The sequence below is a fragment of the Megascapheus bottae genome, chromosome 18 (assembly GCF_031878675.1).
Source record: "Megascapheus bottae isolate mThoBot1 chromosome 18, mThoBot2.hap1, whole genome shotgun sequence".
NCBI classification, from domain to species: domain Eukaryota; kingdom Metazoa; phylum Chordata; class Mammalia; order Rodentia; family Geomyidae; genus Megascapheus; species Megascapheus bottae.
The window spans coordinates 40522243-40538844 of NC_143526.1; the positions used below are offsets into that span (position 1 = coordinate 40522243).

The 16602-nt window shown below is 48.9% G+C and overlaps 1 protein-coding gene across 1 annotated transcript in view; it reads left to right on the top strand.

Annotated features, from left to right (window-relative positions):
- The first annotated feature begins 7280 nt into the window (after positions 1-7280).
- Positions 7281-16602, top strand: part of Slc9a8 (solute carrier family 9 member A8) — a 49512-nt gene continuing 40190 nt past the window's right edge. Inside the window, exons 1-2 of the mRNA XM_090352511.1 lie at positions 7281-7375; positions 10129-10307. Of these exons, the coding sequence (XP_090208637.1) occupies positions 7362-7375; positions 10129-10307 (193 nt within the window). The 5' untranslated portion in view covers positions 7281-7361. The remainder of the gene's footprint in view (positions 7376-10128; positions 10308-16602) is intronic.

Below are 16602 nucleotides of genomic sequence, written 5' to 3' on the forward strand. Positions count from 1 at the left end.
GGAGCAAGCGAGAGCTGGCCGGCCGGAGCGAGCGGGGCCAGAAAGAGAAAGGGGCCCCAAAAAAAAAAAAGAGTCTCAGGTCCTTTTGTGCCTGGGCTGGCTTTGAACCTTGGTTCTCAGATCTCAGCCTCCTGAGTAGCTAAGGTTACAGGCGTGAACGACCGTGCTCGGCCTAGAGTGGGAGTCTTTATCCTTCAGCTTCTGCCATTCATTTGTTTTGATTTAAGTAGTTGTTCAAACGGGTTTTCAGTTCAACAAGTCAGATGTTGAGTCCAGGGTGACTTGATTCATAGGGGTGGGGGAGGGTGTGGGTCCACTGTTGAGCTGGATGTGCCTTGTTGGGATAAAGCTTTCTTCCTGTTTCATTCTTTTTCTTTCTTTTTTTTTTTTTTTTTGCTAGTCCTGGGGCTTGAACCAGGGCCTGAGCCAAGGCTAGTGCTCTGCCACTTGAGCTACAGCACCACTTCAGCTTTTTCTGAGCTTGTGGTACTGGGGAATAGAACCTAGGGCTTCATGAATGCTAGGCAAGCCCTCTACCACTAGGCTACGCTCCCAGCCCTTTTTTTTTTTTTTTTTTTTTGTAGGTCATTGGGCTGAATTCTGGGCCTGGGTGCTGTCCCTGAGCTCTTCAGCTCAAGGTTACTGCCCTACCCCTGTTGTCTCTGAGCTCTTTAGCTACCACCCTACTTCTTGAGTCACAGCACCACTTCCAGTTTTCTGGTGATTAATTGGAGATAAGAATCCCCTAGACTTTTTAGTGTCCAGGCTGGCTTTGAACCATGATCCTCAGATTTCAGCCTCCCGTGGAGCTAGGATCACAGGTGTGAGGCACCACGCTTGGCTTCCTGACCCATTTCTGCGTCTAGCATACCATGCCTGCCACTAGGCCTTTCAGAAAGGACGGTAACTCATTTCCCAGAGGCTGGGAAGTCTGACCCTGAGTAGCTATTTTGTCCCAAGGTGGGAGGACAAAGGAGTCAAGGAGCAAAAAAGCTAAACCTCTTTGTGACAACAGAACATCCAAACTCTAGCAGCTGAACGGGGTATGCTCAGTGGTAGAATACTGACCTGGCATGTGTGATGACCTAGGTTGGAGCCCCAGGACTGCAAAAGCAAAACAAAACGAAAAAACTCAAAACAAGGGGCCGGGAGTTTGGCCTCATGGTAAGAGTGCTTGCCTAGCATGCATGAAGACCCAGGTTCGATTTCCTCGGTACCACATACATAGAAAAAAGCCAGAGTTGGTGCTGTGGCTCAAGTGGTAGAGCACTAACCTTGAGGAAAAAAAAAAAAAAACCCAAGGATAGTGCTCAGGCCCTGAGTCTAAGCCCAGGACTGGCAAAAAAAAACCCAACCAACCAAACAAAAAAACCTCAAAACAATTCTAGCAGGCCCTGTGTAGTGTTATGCGTGCTTGAAAAAGAGCTGCAAGGGGTTGTGAGATACACCAATAGTCAGCTCCAGGAGCCCTGATCAGGGGTAATTCAAATCCCCAGGCCTGCACTGAGCAGACTGGGAACAGGGGAATCAGTGTTCCGTATGTGTGTGTGTATACCAATATTGGGGCTTCAACTCAGGCCTTAGACACTGTCCCTGAGTTCTTTCACTCAAGGCTAGTGCCCTACTTCTTGAGCCATACCTCCACTTCTGGCTTTCTGAGGGTTAATAGGAAATACGTCTCATGAGTTTTTCTACCCAGGCTGGCTTTGAACAGCCATCTTCAGATATCAGCGTCCTGAGTTGCTAGGATTAGAGTTATGAAGCACTGCTCTCAGCTTTGTTTTTACTCTTTTTTTTTTTTTTGTGCCAATCCTGGGGAATGAACTCAGGGCCTGGGCACTGTTCTTGAGCTTTCTCAAGGATAGAGCTCTACCATTTGAGCCACAGCATTTCAGCTTTTTCTGTGCATGTGGTACCAAGAAATTGAACCCAGGGCTTCGTGCATTTTTTGTTGCCAGTTCTGGGGCTTGAACTCAGGGCCTGAGCACTGTCCTTGGGCTTTCTCACTGTCCTAGAGCTCTACCACTTGAGCCATAGCATCATTTCCAGCTTTATCTGTGTATGTGGTACTGTGGAATCAAACCCGGGTCTTCGTGCAATGCTAGGCAAGCACTCTATCACTAGGCAAAACTCCTGGCCCTTTGTGCATTTTTTAAATGGTTGAAAAAAATCCATAGAAAGATAGTATTTCATGCCATATAAAAAGCATATAATGCTCAAACCTCAATATCCATCAAATTGAGTCAATGCTACTGGGGCCCTGCAAAGCTCATTACTGTCAGCTCTTTAGAATAGTCAGAGAGGAGCCACCAGAGGAGGCAGCTTTTCTGTTAAGAACTTGAATGTAATGTGGAGACTGGAGCTAGTAGGAAGGAGCTGCCAAGCAGACTTTCACAGCCTTCCATGAGGGGGTTCTGTCATAGAACCCTGAAGGCCTAAGATGGCTGTAGCCTAGGGTTGAAAGCAGGACTGCCCTGTGCCCTGTGTGCTGCACCTTGCGCTGGTGACTTCTCCACCTGGTACAGCATAGGTGCCCAGGAACTGTGAGCGGAATGACTTTATTTGTCTTCCCCAGGTAATGACCTGGAATGCTGATTTATTACCAGGAGCTGCTGAGAAAAGCCTGGAACCCGCCCAGAGGTCTCAGAGACAGGTGCTTTGCAGTCTGAGTGGTGGCATCAGGCCCAGAGGAGGCCAGGCTGGGAGCCCCAGGGCCTGCGCTTGACTGCCGGTTCCACAGTGAGGGTTGGGAATGAGCAGAGAGGGTCAGCTCTGGGCCGGTTCCAGCCTTAAGCCATCGGCTGACAGGTGTGGCCCCAAGTCTCTATCCTTGCTAGCATGTTTGTTCTTACTAAGTCCTGGGCAAAAGAAGTAGCTGTTAGTCCCATTCTATAGCCCCTTCTAGAGCCCCAGAAACTAGGCCTGCAGAGCAACTGGTCCAACCCTTCTCCGTGCCTGAATCCCAGCCTCAACACTTGCTAGCTGTGTGACTGCAGACAGATGGCATGATGTCTCTGGGCTTCAATTTATGATGTTATCTAGTGTAAAAATACGTACAGAATCAAGCAAGCAGTGACCTCATACCTCAGGATGAAAGTAATAGAAAGGACCCCATAAACACTAGCAGATCCTAAACCAAATTCTGTTAGGGTCTGGTCTGGTTTTGAAATAGGGTCTCAATGTGGATGCCAGTTTAGCTTTGAATCTGCGATCTATTTAAACCTCCTGAGTGCTGGGATACCACTCTCAGCCCTGATAAGCCTATCTAACCCCAACTAAACACTCCAACAGGGAGAAAAGCTGTAGTCACTCCAAGCTGACTCTGCCAGGGAGCGTGGGACTGAAGTGAATGAAAAGGTGACCTCATGGAGAAGGGCATGGCGTGGGGGCGGGAGGGTCAGAGGGGGGCCACCTACTCTTCGCACTCTGTAGTCAGATGTGTTAGAGGTGGGCAGCTCTCTTGAAGTAAGATGGCTGAGGCCAGCCATGCCAGCACCTGGCCAGGTGCTGGGGGTCTGTTGGGTTCTCAGACATCCTGGCACCTCGAGGGAGGTAGAGGGAATTATCCACCCAGTGTCGAACAGCCTAGAGGAGAGGGAGTCTCTTCATTAACTAGCAGATGAAGGGCTCTGCTTGCCTCAGGAAAGCTTTGCATGTGGGGAGTGCAAGTCTGGGGGAAGGTGAGGCCCCCTCCTCCAGGTGGGAGGGTGGTGATGGCATCCTTGGAGATAGGAGTGGGCACTTTTCCAGTACGTGCGACTGGGCGCTTCCTGTGGTTCTGCCCCCTGCCGTGATCCTACTTAGGCCTAAAGCAGCTTAGGCTCCATTACACTATGCCACGTGTCTCCCATGTTCGGGTCCTGTGTCCTGTCTACTGGGTATTCTCTAGTCACCATGGCGTCCCAATTCAGCTCTCCATCGAAGCTGAATTGGCCTGTTGGTATTGTAGCTCTTGTTTCTACCATCTGTGGCCTGTTGGGCTGTATTATGTTTTCTGGCTGCTGGACTCAGAGTCTGTTTGCAGTCACTGGCCTTTTATTTTTATTTTTTGTGGGTTGTGGGGCTTGAACTAGGCCTGGGCACTGACCCTGAGCTCTTCAGCTCAAGGCTACTGCCCTACCCTTGAGCTAAGTCCCACTTTCTGTTTTCTAGAGGTTAACTGGAGACAAGAGTCTCAGGTTCTTTAGTGTCTGGGCTGGCTTTGAACCTTGGCCCTCAGATCTCAGCCTCCTGTGTAGCTAGGATTACAGGCATCAGCCACATGCCCGGCTCACTAGCCTTTTAACAGAGACTCTGAGATTTGAACTACGAAAACATGGCTTCTGTAAATTCTTGCCTGATAACCTCTCTCCTAGCTGTTTTTTTTTTTTTTGTGCTTGTCCTGGTGCTTGAACTCAGTGCCTGGGCACTGTCTGTGGGATTTATTTGCCTCAAAATCTCAGCCTTCTGAGTAGTTAGGATTTCAGGCTTGCGCCATTGGCAACCAGCTCACCTTAGTTTTGACCGCAGTTCAAAGGGAAGAGATCACAGGGTCTTAAATTTGCTAGATCTCTCCTCAGTTTGGCTCCTCAGCAAAAAAAAAAAAAAAACAAAAAACCTCACCTCCCTGACTCCTGCCTGCCACCCTCTATGAACAAACCCTGCTCTTTATCTGCACCAACTGGTAGGACTTTTTGCTGTGTTGTAAGGTGAGAATAGAAAAGCCACATTTTGAGGGTTTGAATCTTGGAGATGTCTATTAGCAGGCCAATGACTGTATAGTCATTGACAGTCATTGACTGTCTCAAAGACCTGCAGCCAGAAAATATACTTAATACAGTCAGGAAAGTGCCCCGAAGAGGAAAAAACAAAACCAAAACAAGCCAAATTCAGTTCCAATGGAGAGCTGAATTGGGATGCCATAGTGACCAGTGAACAGCCTGGTGTTAGGACAGAGGATGAGAACCTGGAGACTTGTAGTCCTGGCCTAAATAGGGTCAGGGCAGGGCGCTGGGTCACAGGGAGCTCCCAGTTCCAGGAACTGGACTGAGAGGTTGAATAATCTATCAGCCAAGTGCCCACCCCTCTTTCCTGGAATTCAGCCATCACCCATCACCTGGGGGGAGGGGCGGCTTCACCTTCCCCACCAGAGGACAATATGCCAGACCTTAAATCTCCACATGCAAAGCTTAGGTTATGTCACCTGCATTCTATGAATAGCTTTCCTCACCTCAGGGCTTTTTAGCACTGAGTGGAGACTTTCCTCCACCCAGGAAGAGGCACCAGGATGGCTGTAATAAGTGACTTAGGTGCAGTCTCCTTTCTTCAGGTGCATCCAGTCTGTATGGGCTCTCATCCAGACTCCTGCAAATGATTTCTGCTGGTGGTGGTAGTGTGGTGGTGGGGGGTGGGGGGAATCTTCTAGCTCTCTGTCCCCATCCGTCTCTCCAAAGCAGCATATGTTCTGCTGCCTATAGGAAGCCATTCAGGCTTCTGGGCCCTCCTCAAGCACCCCCCATTGACAATGAACTTACTAAGTGTCTACTGCACACTGGGTAGTTTGTCACTGCAGATAAGATAATGGGCTAATTTCACCCAGGGAGATAAGTATCAAAGCAAAACAATGTATTAGACCTGTGGAAAAATGATTTAGGCAAGGTATGGGCCTGTTGTAACAGGGTGGCAGGGAGGGCCGAGTGTATAGGTAAAGGTTACCTAGGAGCACAGAGTGAGAGCAAAGGGCTCCGTGCAGGTGCACAGTCAGAACTAACTGTCTTAGGTGTTTCCAACTTGAAGGCAGAGCTGCTGATAGTGGAAACTGTGTCAGAGATCTGTAGTAACCTGTGGATGAATCCGGACAGCAAGACAGTCACCTAACCAGTCAGCTGGGGACACTCCAGCAAAGCAAATAACAGGAAAGAAAGGGACAATGGCAGAGTTGTTCTGATGGAAGAACAGCTTTGGATACAGATGAATCCATGGTGGTATTTTCTTTTTCTTTTTTTTTTTTTTTTTGGCCCCCTTCTCTCTCTCTCTTTCTGGCCCCGCTCGCTCCGGCCCCGCTCGCTCCGGCCCCGCTCGCTCCGGCCCCGCTCGCTCCGGCCCCGCTCGCTCCGGCCCGGCCAGCTCTCGCTTGCTCCTGGCTCTGCTCGCTCCGGCCCCGCTGGCTCTGGCTCGGCTCGCTCCGGCCACCACTCGGTTGGGCTCCGTGGCTCCGCTTGCTTTCGCTCTCTGTCGCTTGTTGCAGTCTCGTCTCAGTCACTTCCGGCTTGGTTGTGTCTCGTCTCTGCCACTTCCGGCTTGGTTGTGCATGTGGGATACCGAGGAATCGAACCCGGGTCCTTGTGCTTGCTAGGCAAGCACTTTAACCGCTAGGCCAAACTCCCGGGCCCATCCATGGTGGTATTTTCAAAAACTGGGATTCATCACCTTAGAGAGGTGCTGGGCAAGGTGAATTCTCTGGATTTTCTCTGACTGGAAGCCATCACAGATTTGGGGTGCAAGACTGTCTGGGTGTTGAGCTCACGCTGCCTGCTGTGAGAGTGAGAGAGACTACATCCAGAGCTATTCCCGGGATGACGGGGCACTTGGCTGGGAAAGGGTGCCAGCCCTCTCGACGGGGTCCCTCTTATCCTTCCAAACTCAGTCCCGGTGGCTTCCCGAAGCCCAGCAGCTGGCCAGGCCTCGCTGGGTGCCTAGGAGGCCTTTCTTCAGCCTCTTGGCGCTCTCGGCGCAGCGGGACCCACCCCAGGGCTCAATCCCGTCACCAGTGGTGGCATTAGTGACAGTGATAAGTGATACCACCAGTAAAGGTCTAAGTGGGCGACACTACCACCACTACGAGGAAACGTCCGGTGTGGTGCCACCCTTACAGCCTCAGCCACGGGGACGCTGAGGCGTGCGCATCACGGGCGCCCGGGAGCTCAGGGCTCACAAGGTCAGGGCCGGCTTTACTGTTGATTCCATAAACAAACAAGGGACATGAACGAGCTCTTCCCAGAACCTTCCCAACCTTTGTGCGTTGAGACTGGCGTCGGCGGCCTGTGTGCCATGCCTGCCCTCGAGGTGAGTCTCCGTCATCTCCACATCCGCCCCGCCCAGAGACGGCAGCAGAACCGGATCCGCCGGGGGCTGGCGACACGCGCTCGGGCCTGGCGGAGAGGCCCGGGACGGTCCTCCGGGACGGTCCTCCGGGACGGTCCTCCCGCCCGCCGGCCAACGAGACGACGGGCCAGAGCGTCGCCCGGCAACCGGAGCCCCGCCCCCCGCCTGGCGGCCCGCCCGCTCGCGCCTCCGGCGGAAGCCGGAAGCCGCCGCGGATCCCGCTAGCCCCACGGGCCCCAACTCGGTGGTCTTGGAGGCTCCGCCAGAAGGGGGACAAGATGGCGGAGGAGGAGTGAGTGGGATTTCCCCGGGCGGCGGAGGCGGCGGGGCCGGGCCCCGGCGGGGGACAGCGAGCGGCGGCCACGGGGGCGGAGCTCCCGGTGCCAGTGGGCAGGGCCGAGGGCGGGAGGGGCCTGGGCCCGCGGTTGGAGCCTCAGGCCAGGGCCGGCAAACTGCCGCCCAAGGGCCCTTTCCGGCTCCGGGACCTCGTGGGGGGCGCTGCGGGCCCGCCCCGCCGGGAAGGAGGCCGCGCAGGGCCGCGCACCGCCCTGCCGCCGGCCCGGGCCTCCTCCCGGCGCGGGCCTCCTCCGGGCCCCGGGAAGGCGCGGCCCCCTGTCGAGCGCGGAGAGTTCCGCGCGCTGCCGGAAACCGAGTCGAGTGGGGGAGCCGCACGCAGCCGGAGACCCTGGAGCTGACACCTGAATGAACCGCGGAGGGGCGGGACGGCGACCTCCAGTTGAGAAGGCTGCTGAGCCAGCACCGCGTCCCCTCCCCTAGACGGAAAGAAAGGCCGTGGCGGGGAGTCGTTGGCAGGGGGGCCTTCGGGGCTTGCCCAGTCCAGATGCACTGTCCAGCCTGCCTCCCCGCTGGCAGGACACCGCCCCTTGCCTGCCCTAGAAGGCCTGTCCGTGGGGACCAAGCATGTGAAGACAGGGGCCCCTAGTAGTTAATGATCAAGGTGTCTCTTGGCCAAGTGGAGGACAAGCCGTCTGCATACTGTATCCATTGGGCAGCTCCGACGTTCCACAAAACCAAACAAGTGGCATGGCTCAAGTTTGGGCCTGAAGCTTGGTTCTGCCACGGCAAACATTGGCCGTGTTGGGACCTTGACTAGGTGATGTGTTAAACCTGTTTCCTGGAATTAACCATTCTCAATAAATAGAAACAATCATCCTCAATAAATAGAAACTGCCAGAAACCCGAGGTACATGCCTGCTGTAATCCTAGCTACTCAGGAGGCTGAGATGGCTGGATCATGGCTTGAAGTGAGCTGGGGCAGGAAAGTCTGTGAGACTCTTTAGCCTTAACAGTCTACTAGAAAGAAGGCAGAAGTAGAACCGGGCACCCGTGATTCAAGCAAATCAGGAGGCTGACATCTGAGAATCATGGTTTGAAGCCAGCTCAGGAGGAAAGTCTGTGAGATCCTTAGCTGTGTTCAACTACTCTGAAAACTCTGGAAGTGGAGCTCAGTGGTAGAGTCTTAGCCTTGAGTAAAAAGAACCTCAGGGACAGTGCTCAGACCCTGAATTCAAGACCAGGACTAACACCTAAAAATTAAAAAAAAAAAATAGGGCCAGGAGTTTGGCCTAGTGGTAGAGTGATTGTCTAGCATACACGAAGACCCGGGTTCAATTCCTCAGTACCACATACATAGAAAAAAGCCAGAAGAGGTGCTGAGGCTCAGGTGGTAGAGCTCTACCCTTGAGAAAATCCAAGAACAGTGCTAGCCCCTGAGCTCAAGCCCAGGACTGGCAAAAAAAAATAATAAAAAAATTAAAGATATGTGTATGTGATCACAGTTACAATTATTGTAACTAAGAATTACATATAACAGTTACATATATATGAATATATACATATGAAATATTGTAATCACAGGTACAGTGTTTTTGTACCATTGCTATGACTTGAATTCAGGGTCTGAACTCTGTCCCTTTATTTTTATTTATTTTTTTCCAGTCCTGGGCTTGGACTCAGGGCATGAGCACTGTCCTTGGGTTTTTCCTCAGACTTAGAGCTCTACTACTTGAGCCACGGAACCACTTCTGCCTTTTTTTCTATGTATATGGAACCCAGGTTTTGTGCATGCTAGGCAAGCACTCTACCAGTAGGCCAAACTCCCAGCCTGTCCCTTTCTTACTTTTTTTTTTTTTTTGCCAGTCCTGTGCTTGGAACTCAGGGCCGAGCACTGTCCTTGGACTTTCTCAAGGCTAGAACTTTACCACCTGAGCCACAGCACTACTTCTGGCTTTTTTCTATGTATGTGGTACCAAGGAATCGAACCTGGGTCTTCATGCATGCTAGGCAAGCACTCTACCACTAGGCCAAACTCCCAGCCTGTCCCTTTATTTCTTATACTCAAGGCAAGTGTTCTATCACTTGAGCCATATAGTTTTCTCCTAGTCATTTGGAGACTGGAGTCTCATGGATTTTACTTCCCAGGCTGGCTTCAGTGATCCATCCTTGGATCTCAGCCTCCTCAGTAGCTAGGATTACAAGCGTGAGCCACCAATTACTGGCTTATAGTTACATTGATTATGATGTCAATATTGTACTAGCTCACAACCCAATACACTAAGGAAAGAGAAGGTCAAATAAACTGTGCAGCGGGAATTTGGGTGGTGTGGGATGTTCAAGGGTAGGCACCTCAAACCTTTAGGAGTCTGAGGATTTTGTACAATAGGGCATTCTGATAGGATCATCTGAACAGATTCAGGTGGCAGAAATAATGCAAGGAAAGGAAGGGTCTTAGGAAATAAAGGCATTAAATAAATAGTGTGGAACCTGCGATACGATGAGACCAGTTGTGCCCACCAGCTGTATTTCCTTTCTACAGCAGCCCTGACTCCCTGACCAGTCCTCTAGGTGGTTAGATTTCAAAGCACCCAAGCCACTTGTTTCTGTGTCACAGGCAGGGGTTTCCTTCTTCTCAACCTGACCTGCTCTTTGCTGGTGATGAGTCACATAAAGCTGTGTTAGGTATAGGTACCAATACTTAGAGCCCCTTTCCTTCACATAATTCTGCTTTTCTGTGTCCTCCAACAGGTTTTCCAATGCCACTCATGAGGGTCTCAATGTTACCTTCCATACCACCGTGGGTGTCACAACAAAACTGGTGCTGCCTACCCCTGCCAAGCCCATCCTTCCAGTGCAGACAGGGGAGCAGGCCCAGCAGGAGGAGCAGTCCAGCGGCATGACCATCTTCTTCAGCCTCCTTGTCCTGGGTGAGTTCAGACCCGAACATTTCCATGGTTAACCTAAACCACTTGGCCAAGTCCTCTTCCATGTGGCTTCCATTGGTTCAGAAGCTCATAACAGGAAGCCGAGTGCGGTGGCTTATGCCTGTAATCCTAGCTATTCAGGAGGCTGAGATCTGAGGATCTCAGTTCAAAGCCAGCCCGGGCACTACAAAGCCCAACAGACTCTTATCTCCAATTAATTACCAGAAAACTGGAAGTGGCTCAGTAGCCTTGAGCTGAAGAGCTTAGGGACAGCACCCAGGTCCAGAGTTCAAATCCCACAACTAACAACAACAACAAAAAAGCTCTAACGGGGCATTTCTGGCTTTACACAGCCATAGATCCCTTTGGGCCAAATCTTAGACTTTGAAAGAGAGAAAGACTTTTTGTCCAAGAAAGCTCTAGTACATCTGATTTAGTGGGTCTTAACTTCCTCTCTGAGGATTGGGTCGGGGTGGGGATGGATGGTACAGGAGGTAAGGAAGTCAAATAGGAAGGCTTTCAACCTCCTGACTGTGGCTTCAGTTGAAGCAGAGTTTTGTTCAGTCTATATATTATCCATGTAAATATTTCATTTATTATTATTATTATTATTATTAATGGTTTGTGGTTATGAGGCTTGAACTGGGCCTGGGTGCTGTTGAGCCAAGTCCCACTTCCCGTTTTCTTGAGGTTAATTGGAGATTAGAGTCTCAGGTCCTTTTGTTCCTGGGCTAGCCTTTGAACCTTGATCCTCAGATCTCAACCTCCTGAGTAGCTAGGATTACAGACGAGAGACACCCACCCTCCTGACAATATTTCATTTTTGTTTCATTTAGAAACAAAAAGGCCTTCTGCTAAGTGCAAGATCAGAAACCTCGTCCCACCCAATATTCATCTCTGTTATGCCATTAGCCCTGATCATGACCCTCACCCTGTGTCTGTACTACATTGATCCTTATTTTATTACTATTTTTTATTTATTTTTTGCTAGTCCTGGGGCTTGAACTCAGGGCCTGAGCACTGTTCTTGGGTTTCTCAAGGCCAGAGCTCTACCACTTGAGCCACAGCACCACTTCCAGCTTTTTCTATATATGTGGTACTGAGGAATTGAACCCTGGTCTTCGTGCTTTCTGGGCAAGTACTTTACCACTAGGCCAAACTCCCGGCCCCCCCTTATTTTTATTTTTGTATGCAGTATTTTTGTTTAAATGGATTCAAAAGTTGTAATCTCATTTTTTAATGCCCTCTTCTTTGATTTTCTTTCTTGCCAGTCATGGCACTTGAACTCAGGGCCTGGGCACTGTCCTTAAGCTTCTTTTTTTTTGCTCAAGGCTAGCACTCTACCACTTGAGCCACAGTGTCACTTCTGGCGTTTTCTGTGTATGTGCTACTGAGGAATCGAACCCAGGGCTTTGTGCATGCTAGGCATCCACTCTACCACTAGGCCAAACTCAAGGACAATGCACAGTCCCAGAGTTCAAGCCCCATAACATACAAAAGAAAAGAGAGGGGTGGGGGGGAGGGGCGGGGGAGCCAGGCATTGGTGGCTCTCACATCTGTAATCCTAGCTACTCAGGAGGCTGAGATCTGAGGGAATTCCATGGGGGCTTTTCTTCGTAGCCTGGCTTTGAACCCTCATCCTCTGATCTCAGCCTACTAAGTTGCTAGGATTACAGGCATGAGCCACTGGCACCTAGTGCAGTGCTTTTCTTTGGTGATAACAGAGTTATGTCTTCCTTTTTTTTTTTTGGCCAGTCATGGGCTGTGAACTCAGGGCCGGGGCACTGCTGTTGAGCTTTTTGAAGGCTAGCACTTCATCACTTGAGCCATAGTACCACTTCCAGCTTTTCCTGTGTATGTGGTACTGAAGAATCAAACCCAGGGCTTCATACATGCTAGGCAAGCACTCTTACCACCAGGCCATACTCCTGGCCCCTGGTCAAAGAATTTTATTTTATTTTTTTTGTCATTTGTGGGACTTGAACTCTGGGCCTGGGCATTGTCCCTAAGCTCTTCAGCTCAAGGCTACTGTCCTACCCCTTGAGCCACAGCACCAGTTTTCTGGTGGTTAATTGGAGATAAGAGGATCATGGACTTTGGTGCCTGGACTGGCTTTGAACTTCGAGCCTCCTAAGTAGCTAGGATTACAGGTGTGAACCACCACACCCTGCTGGTCAAAGAATTTTTAACAATATTATCATTTTATTTAAAATCTTTGTCTTATATAATTTTTTTTTTCCAGTCCTGGGCTTGAGCTCAGGGCCTGAGCACTGTCCTTGGACTTTCTCAAGGCTAGAGCTCTACCATTTGAGCCTCAGCACCACTTCTGGCTTTTTTTCTATGTATGTGGTACTGAGGAATGGAACCTGGATCTTCATGCATGCTAGGCAAGCACTTTAACCACTAGGCCAAACTCCCGGCCCCATGTCTTATATAATTTTTAAACATTTTTTCCCCTCATAAGGTTCTCAAGAGTTTATTTATTTATTTGTTGGTCACGGAGCTTGAACTAAGGGTTTGGGTCCTGTTTCTGAGCCCTTTTTGCTCAAGGCTAGCCCTCTAGCATTTTGATTCACAACACTACTTCCGCTTTTCTGGTGGTTAATTGGAGATAATAATCTCAGAGACATTCCTTCCTGGACTGGCTTCAAACAGCCATCCTCAGATCTCAGCCTCATAAGTAATTAGGGTGCTGGCATGAGCCACTGAGCAAGAGTTTCAAAAGTGTCACGCCTTCCTGCTGGGGCCGGCCTCCAGCTGTGATCTTCAGACCTCAGCCTCCCGAGAAAGAATTATACAGGTATAAGCCACTGGTGCCCAGCAAAAGTTTATTTTGAGTGTGCCAAGTCTTAGACTTGGAACCTAGGTGCTGTTTCCCCAGGTCCTCTACCACTTGAGCCACAGTTATGCTTCCAGCTTTTTTGGTGGTTGGAGATAAGAGTCTCATGGACTTTTCTGCCCAGACAAGCTTCGAACCATGATCTTCTTGATATCTTAGCCTCCTGAGTAGCTAGGATTATAGGCTCTTTTTTTTGAGACAGGGTCTTACTGTGTAGTTCAAATTCTCAATCATGTTACATCAGCTTCTAGAGTGTTAGGATTACAGGTGTATGCCACCATACCTAGCCTGGGTTTTTAAAACTGTTAAATTGAATGCTGAGAAAGTATGCAAACCGAAAGAATACAATGTCCCACAAATATTTAATAGAATGGTGATTTTTTTCCCCCTGTAAATGTAGTTGGGTTGTATTTCTAGTTAGATTATTTCAGCAGTCAAGGTCCGCTTTGTCTGTTGTTTCTGTTTGTCAAGTACACTGAAGAAAGGTAGTTCTTTCCTTAATAAATCTTCAGAACCTATTATCCTCTTGCAAGATTGAGTATTTAGTCTGTTTACACTGTGGTCAGCTTGTTGGGGAAAGCTGAAAGCTTTTTTAGTAACTCTTGTTTGTAAGGGAAGGTGAAAAGAGTAAGACTAGCTGAAACTTTCAGGGTGTGAAGTTTACAGAGTTGGTTTCATTGTATACTTTCCACTCTGGCAGAGTCCTACCAGTGGCTCTGAATCATGGAGGCCAGGAAGGGCTAAACAGAACTTAGCAGTATATTTCTCCTTCCCTATCTCTCCCTCCCTCCCCATCTCTCCCTCCCCTCCCCCTCCCTCCCCCCCAACCCTCTCTCTCTTCCTCCCTCTCTCTACCTCTCTCCCTCCCTCTCTTCTTCTTTTGCCAGTTCTGGGGCTTGAATTCAGGGCCTAAACACTGTCCTTGAGCTTTCTCAAGGCTAAAGCTCTACCACTTGAGCCACAGAATCACTTCCAGCCTTTTCTGTGTATGTGGTAAAGGGATCAAACCTGGGTCTTTGTGCATGTTAGGCAAGCACTGTACCACTAGGCCAAACTCCCAGCCCTTGTTCTTTATTTCTTGTGGGTTGTATTGTCTTCAGAGGGAGCACAAACCTAGCATAGATTCACACGAACTTTAGATGGCAGTTGTTTTTGTTTTTTTTTTTTTTGCCAGTCCTGGGCTTGAGCTCAGGGCCTGAGCACTGTCCTTGGACTTTCTCAAGGCTAGAGCTCTACCACTTGAGCCTCAGCACCACTTCCGGCTTTTTTCTATGTATGTGGTATGGAGGAATCGAACCCGGGTCTTCATGCATGCTAGGCAAGCACTTTAACCACTAGGCCAAACTCCCGGCCCCGGCAGTTGTTTTTTTTATTTGTTTGTTTTTGTTTTTTTTGGTATATGTGTGATGACACTAGGGCTTGCACTTTGCCTTCTGTTTTTTTGTTTGTTTGTTTGTTTGTTTTTTTGCTTAAGCACTCTACCATTTGAGCCATAGCTCCACTTCTGGCTTTTTGGTAGTTAATTGGAGGTAACAGTCATATGTAGACTTTTGTGCCCACAGTGGTTTTGAACTGTGATTCTCCAGAATTCAGACTCCTGAGTAGCTAAGATTATAGGTACTAGTGCCTAGCCTGGATTTTGTGTTTACCTCACAGGATTCTTTTTTTTTCTTTTGGCCAGTCCTGGGGCTTGAACTCAGAGCCTGGGCGCTATCCCTAAGATTCATTATCCCTTCTTTCCTTCCTTCCTCCCTTCCTTTCTTTATCAGGATCTGGTCACTGTCCTTCAGCCTTCTCAAGGCTAGCAGGCTTTTAAGTCACAGCACCGTTCCATTTGTGTATGTGGTACCAAGGAATCCAACTCAGGGCTTTGTGCCTACTAGGCAAGCATTCTACCACTAACCATACTCCTGGCCCTATCCCTGAGATTCTTTTGCTTTGGGGTTGTTTTTTTTTTTTTGCCTGTCATGGGGCTTGAACTCAGGGCCTGAACGCTGTCCTTGGACTTTTCTCAAGGCTAGAGCTCTACCACTTGAGCTACAGTACCACTTCCAGCCTTTTTCTGTGTATGTGGTACCGGATTCGTACCCGGGCCTTTGTGCATGCTAGGCAAGCACTCTACTACTAGGCCAAACTCCTGGCCTGAGATTCTTTTGCTGAAGGCTAGCATTGTACCACTTGAGCCACAGTGTCACTTCCAGCTTTTTCTGCTTATGTGGTACTGAGGAATCGAACTCAAGGCCTCATGCGTGCTAGGCAAGCAGTCTACCATACCACTAAGATACATTCCCAATTCAATGTTTTCTTTTTAAGTGAATTCAAAAGCCTGTTGCCCTCTGATCTTGTTCATTATTATCATTCCCGATTTGATAGTCAAAAAATGTAAATCTGGCTTAAAAAAGGAAAGAGTACTGCTAAAAAGTGGCTTTCTGACTCCTCACTAAATACTGTACAGTTGGTCTATAGTCTATTCTAGACCTCAGGAACTTTTTTTTTTAAGTTTAGCAAGGATTTATTGTAATATAACAGGGATAAAAGTAGAGAGAAATAGGAAAATATAAACTTCTTCCTGCCCGAGTAGGAAATGGGAATTAAAGATTCCAACCCCAGGAACCACTAACCTGGAACACATTTGCCATCTTTGTTTTGTTAACTTAGCTGAACATGTCTTTTGAGTCTCATAGTGGTGTCACAGGACTTCTAGTTACTCTGGACTATGAAGAGCAACTTACATTTAGCTCTGAATGATCTTTGACTCCACAAGAAACAACTTTGAGTCATGATTACAGATTTCAATTACAGTTAACAATTAACATCATTTTGGTATGTACATTTTATGAGTCATTAAACTTAATGGAGTTATTAAAGTTGATATGTCTATGAATATATTTTCCATAACTACCATTGTGGGCTGAAAAATTAAAGTATATTATCTCACAGCATCTATGTCCTCCCTTATCACAGAGGGTGTTTTCACTTTTTTTTTTGCCAGTCCTGGACTTGAACTCAGGGCCTGGGCACTATCCTTGGACACTTTTTTTTTCCGCTCAAGGCTAACACACTGCCACATGAGCTACAGTGCCACTTCCAGCTTTTTCTGTGTACATGGTACTGAGGAATCGAATCCAGGTCTTTATACATGTGAGATGATCACTCTACCACTAGGCTATCCTCCCGGACCCCCATTTTTTGTTTTTTGTTGGTCATGAGGCTTGAATTCTGGGCCTGGGCGCTATCCCTGAGCTCTTCAGCTCAAGACTACTGCTCTACCCCTGGAGCCACAAGGTCACTTCCTGTTCTCTAGTGGTTAATTGGAGATAAGAGTTTCAAGGATTTAGTGCCTGGGATGGCTTTTTTTTTTTTTTTTTTGCTAATCCTGGGCTTAAGCTCAGGGCTTGAGCACTGTCCTTGGGTTTTCTCAAGTGGTAGGCTAGAGCTCTACCACTTGAGCCACAGCAT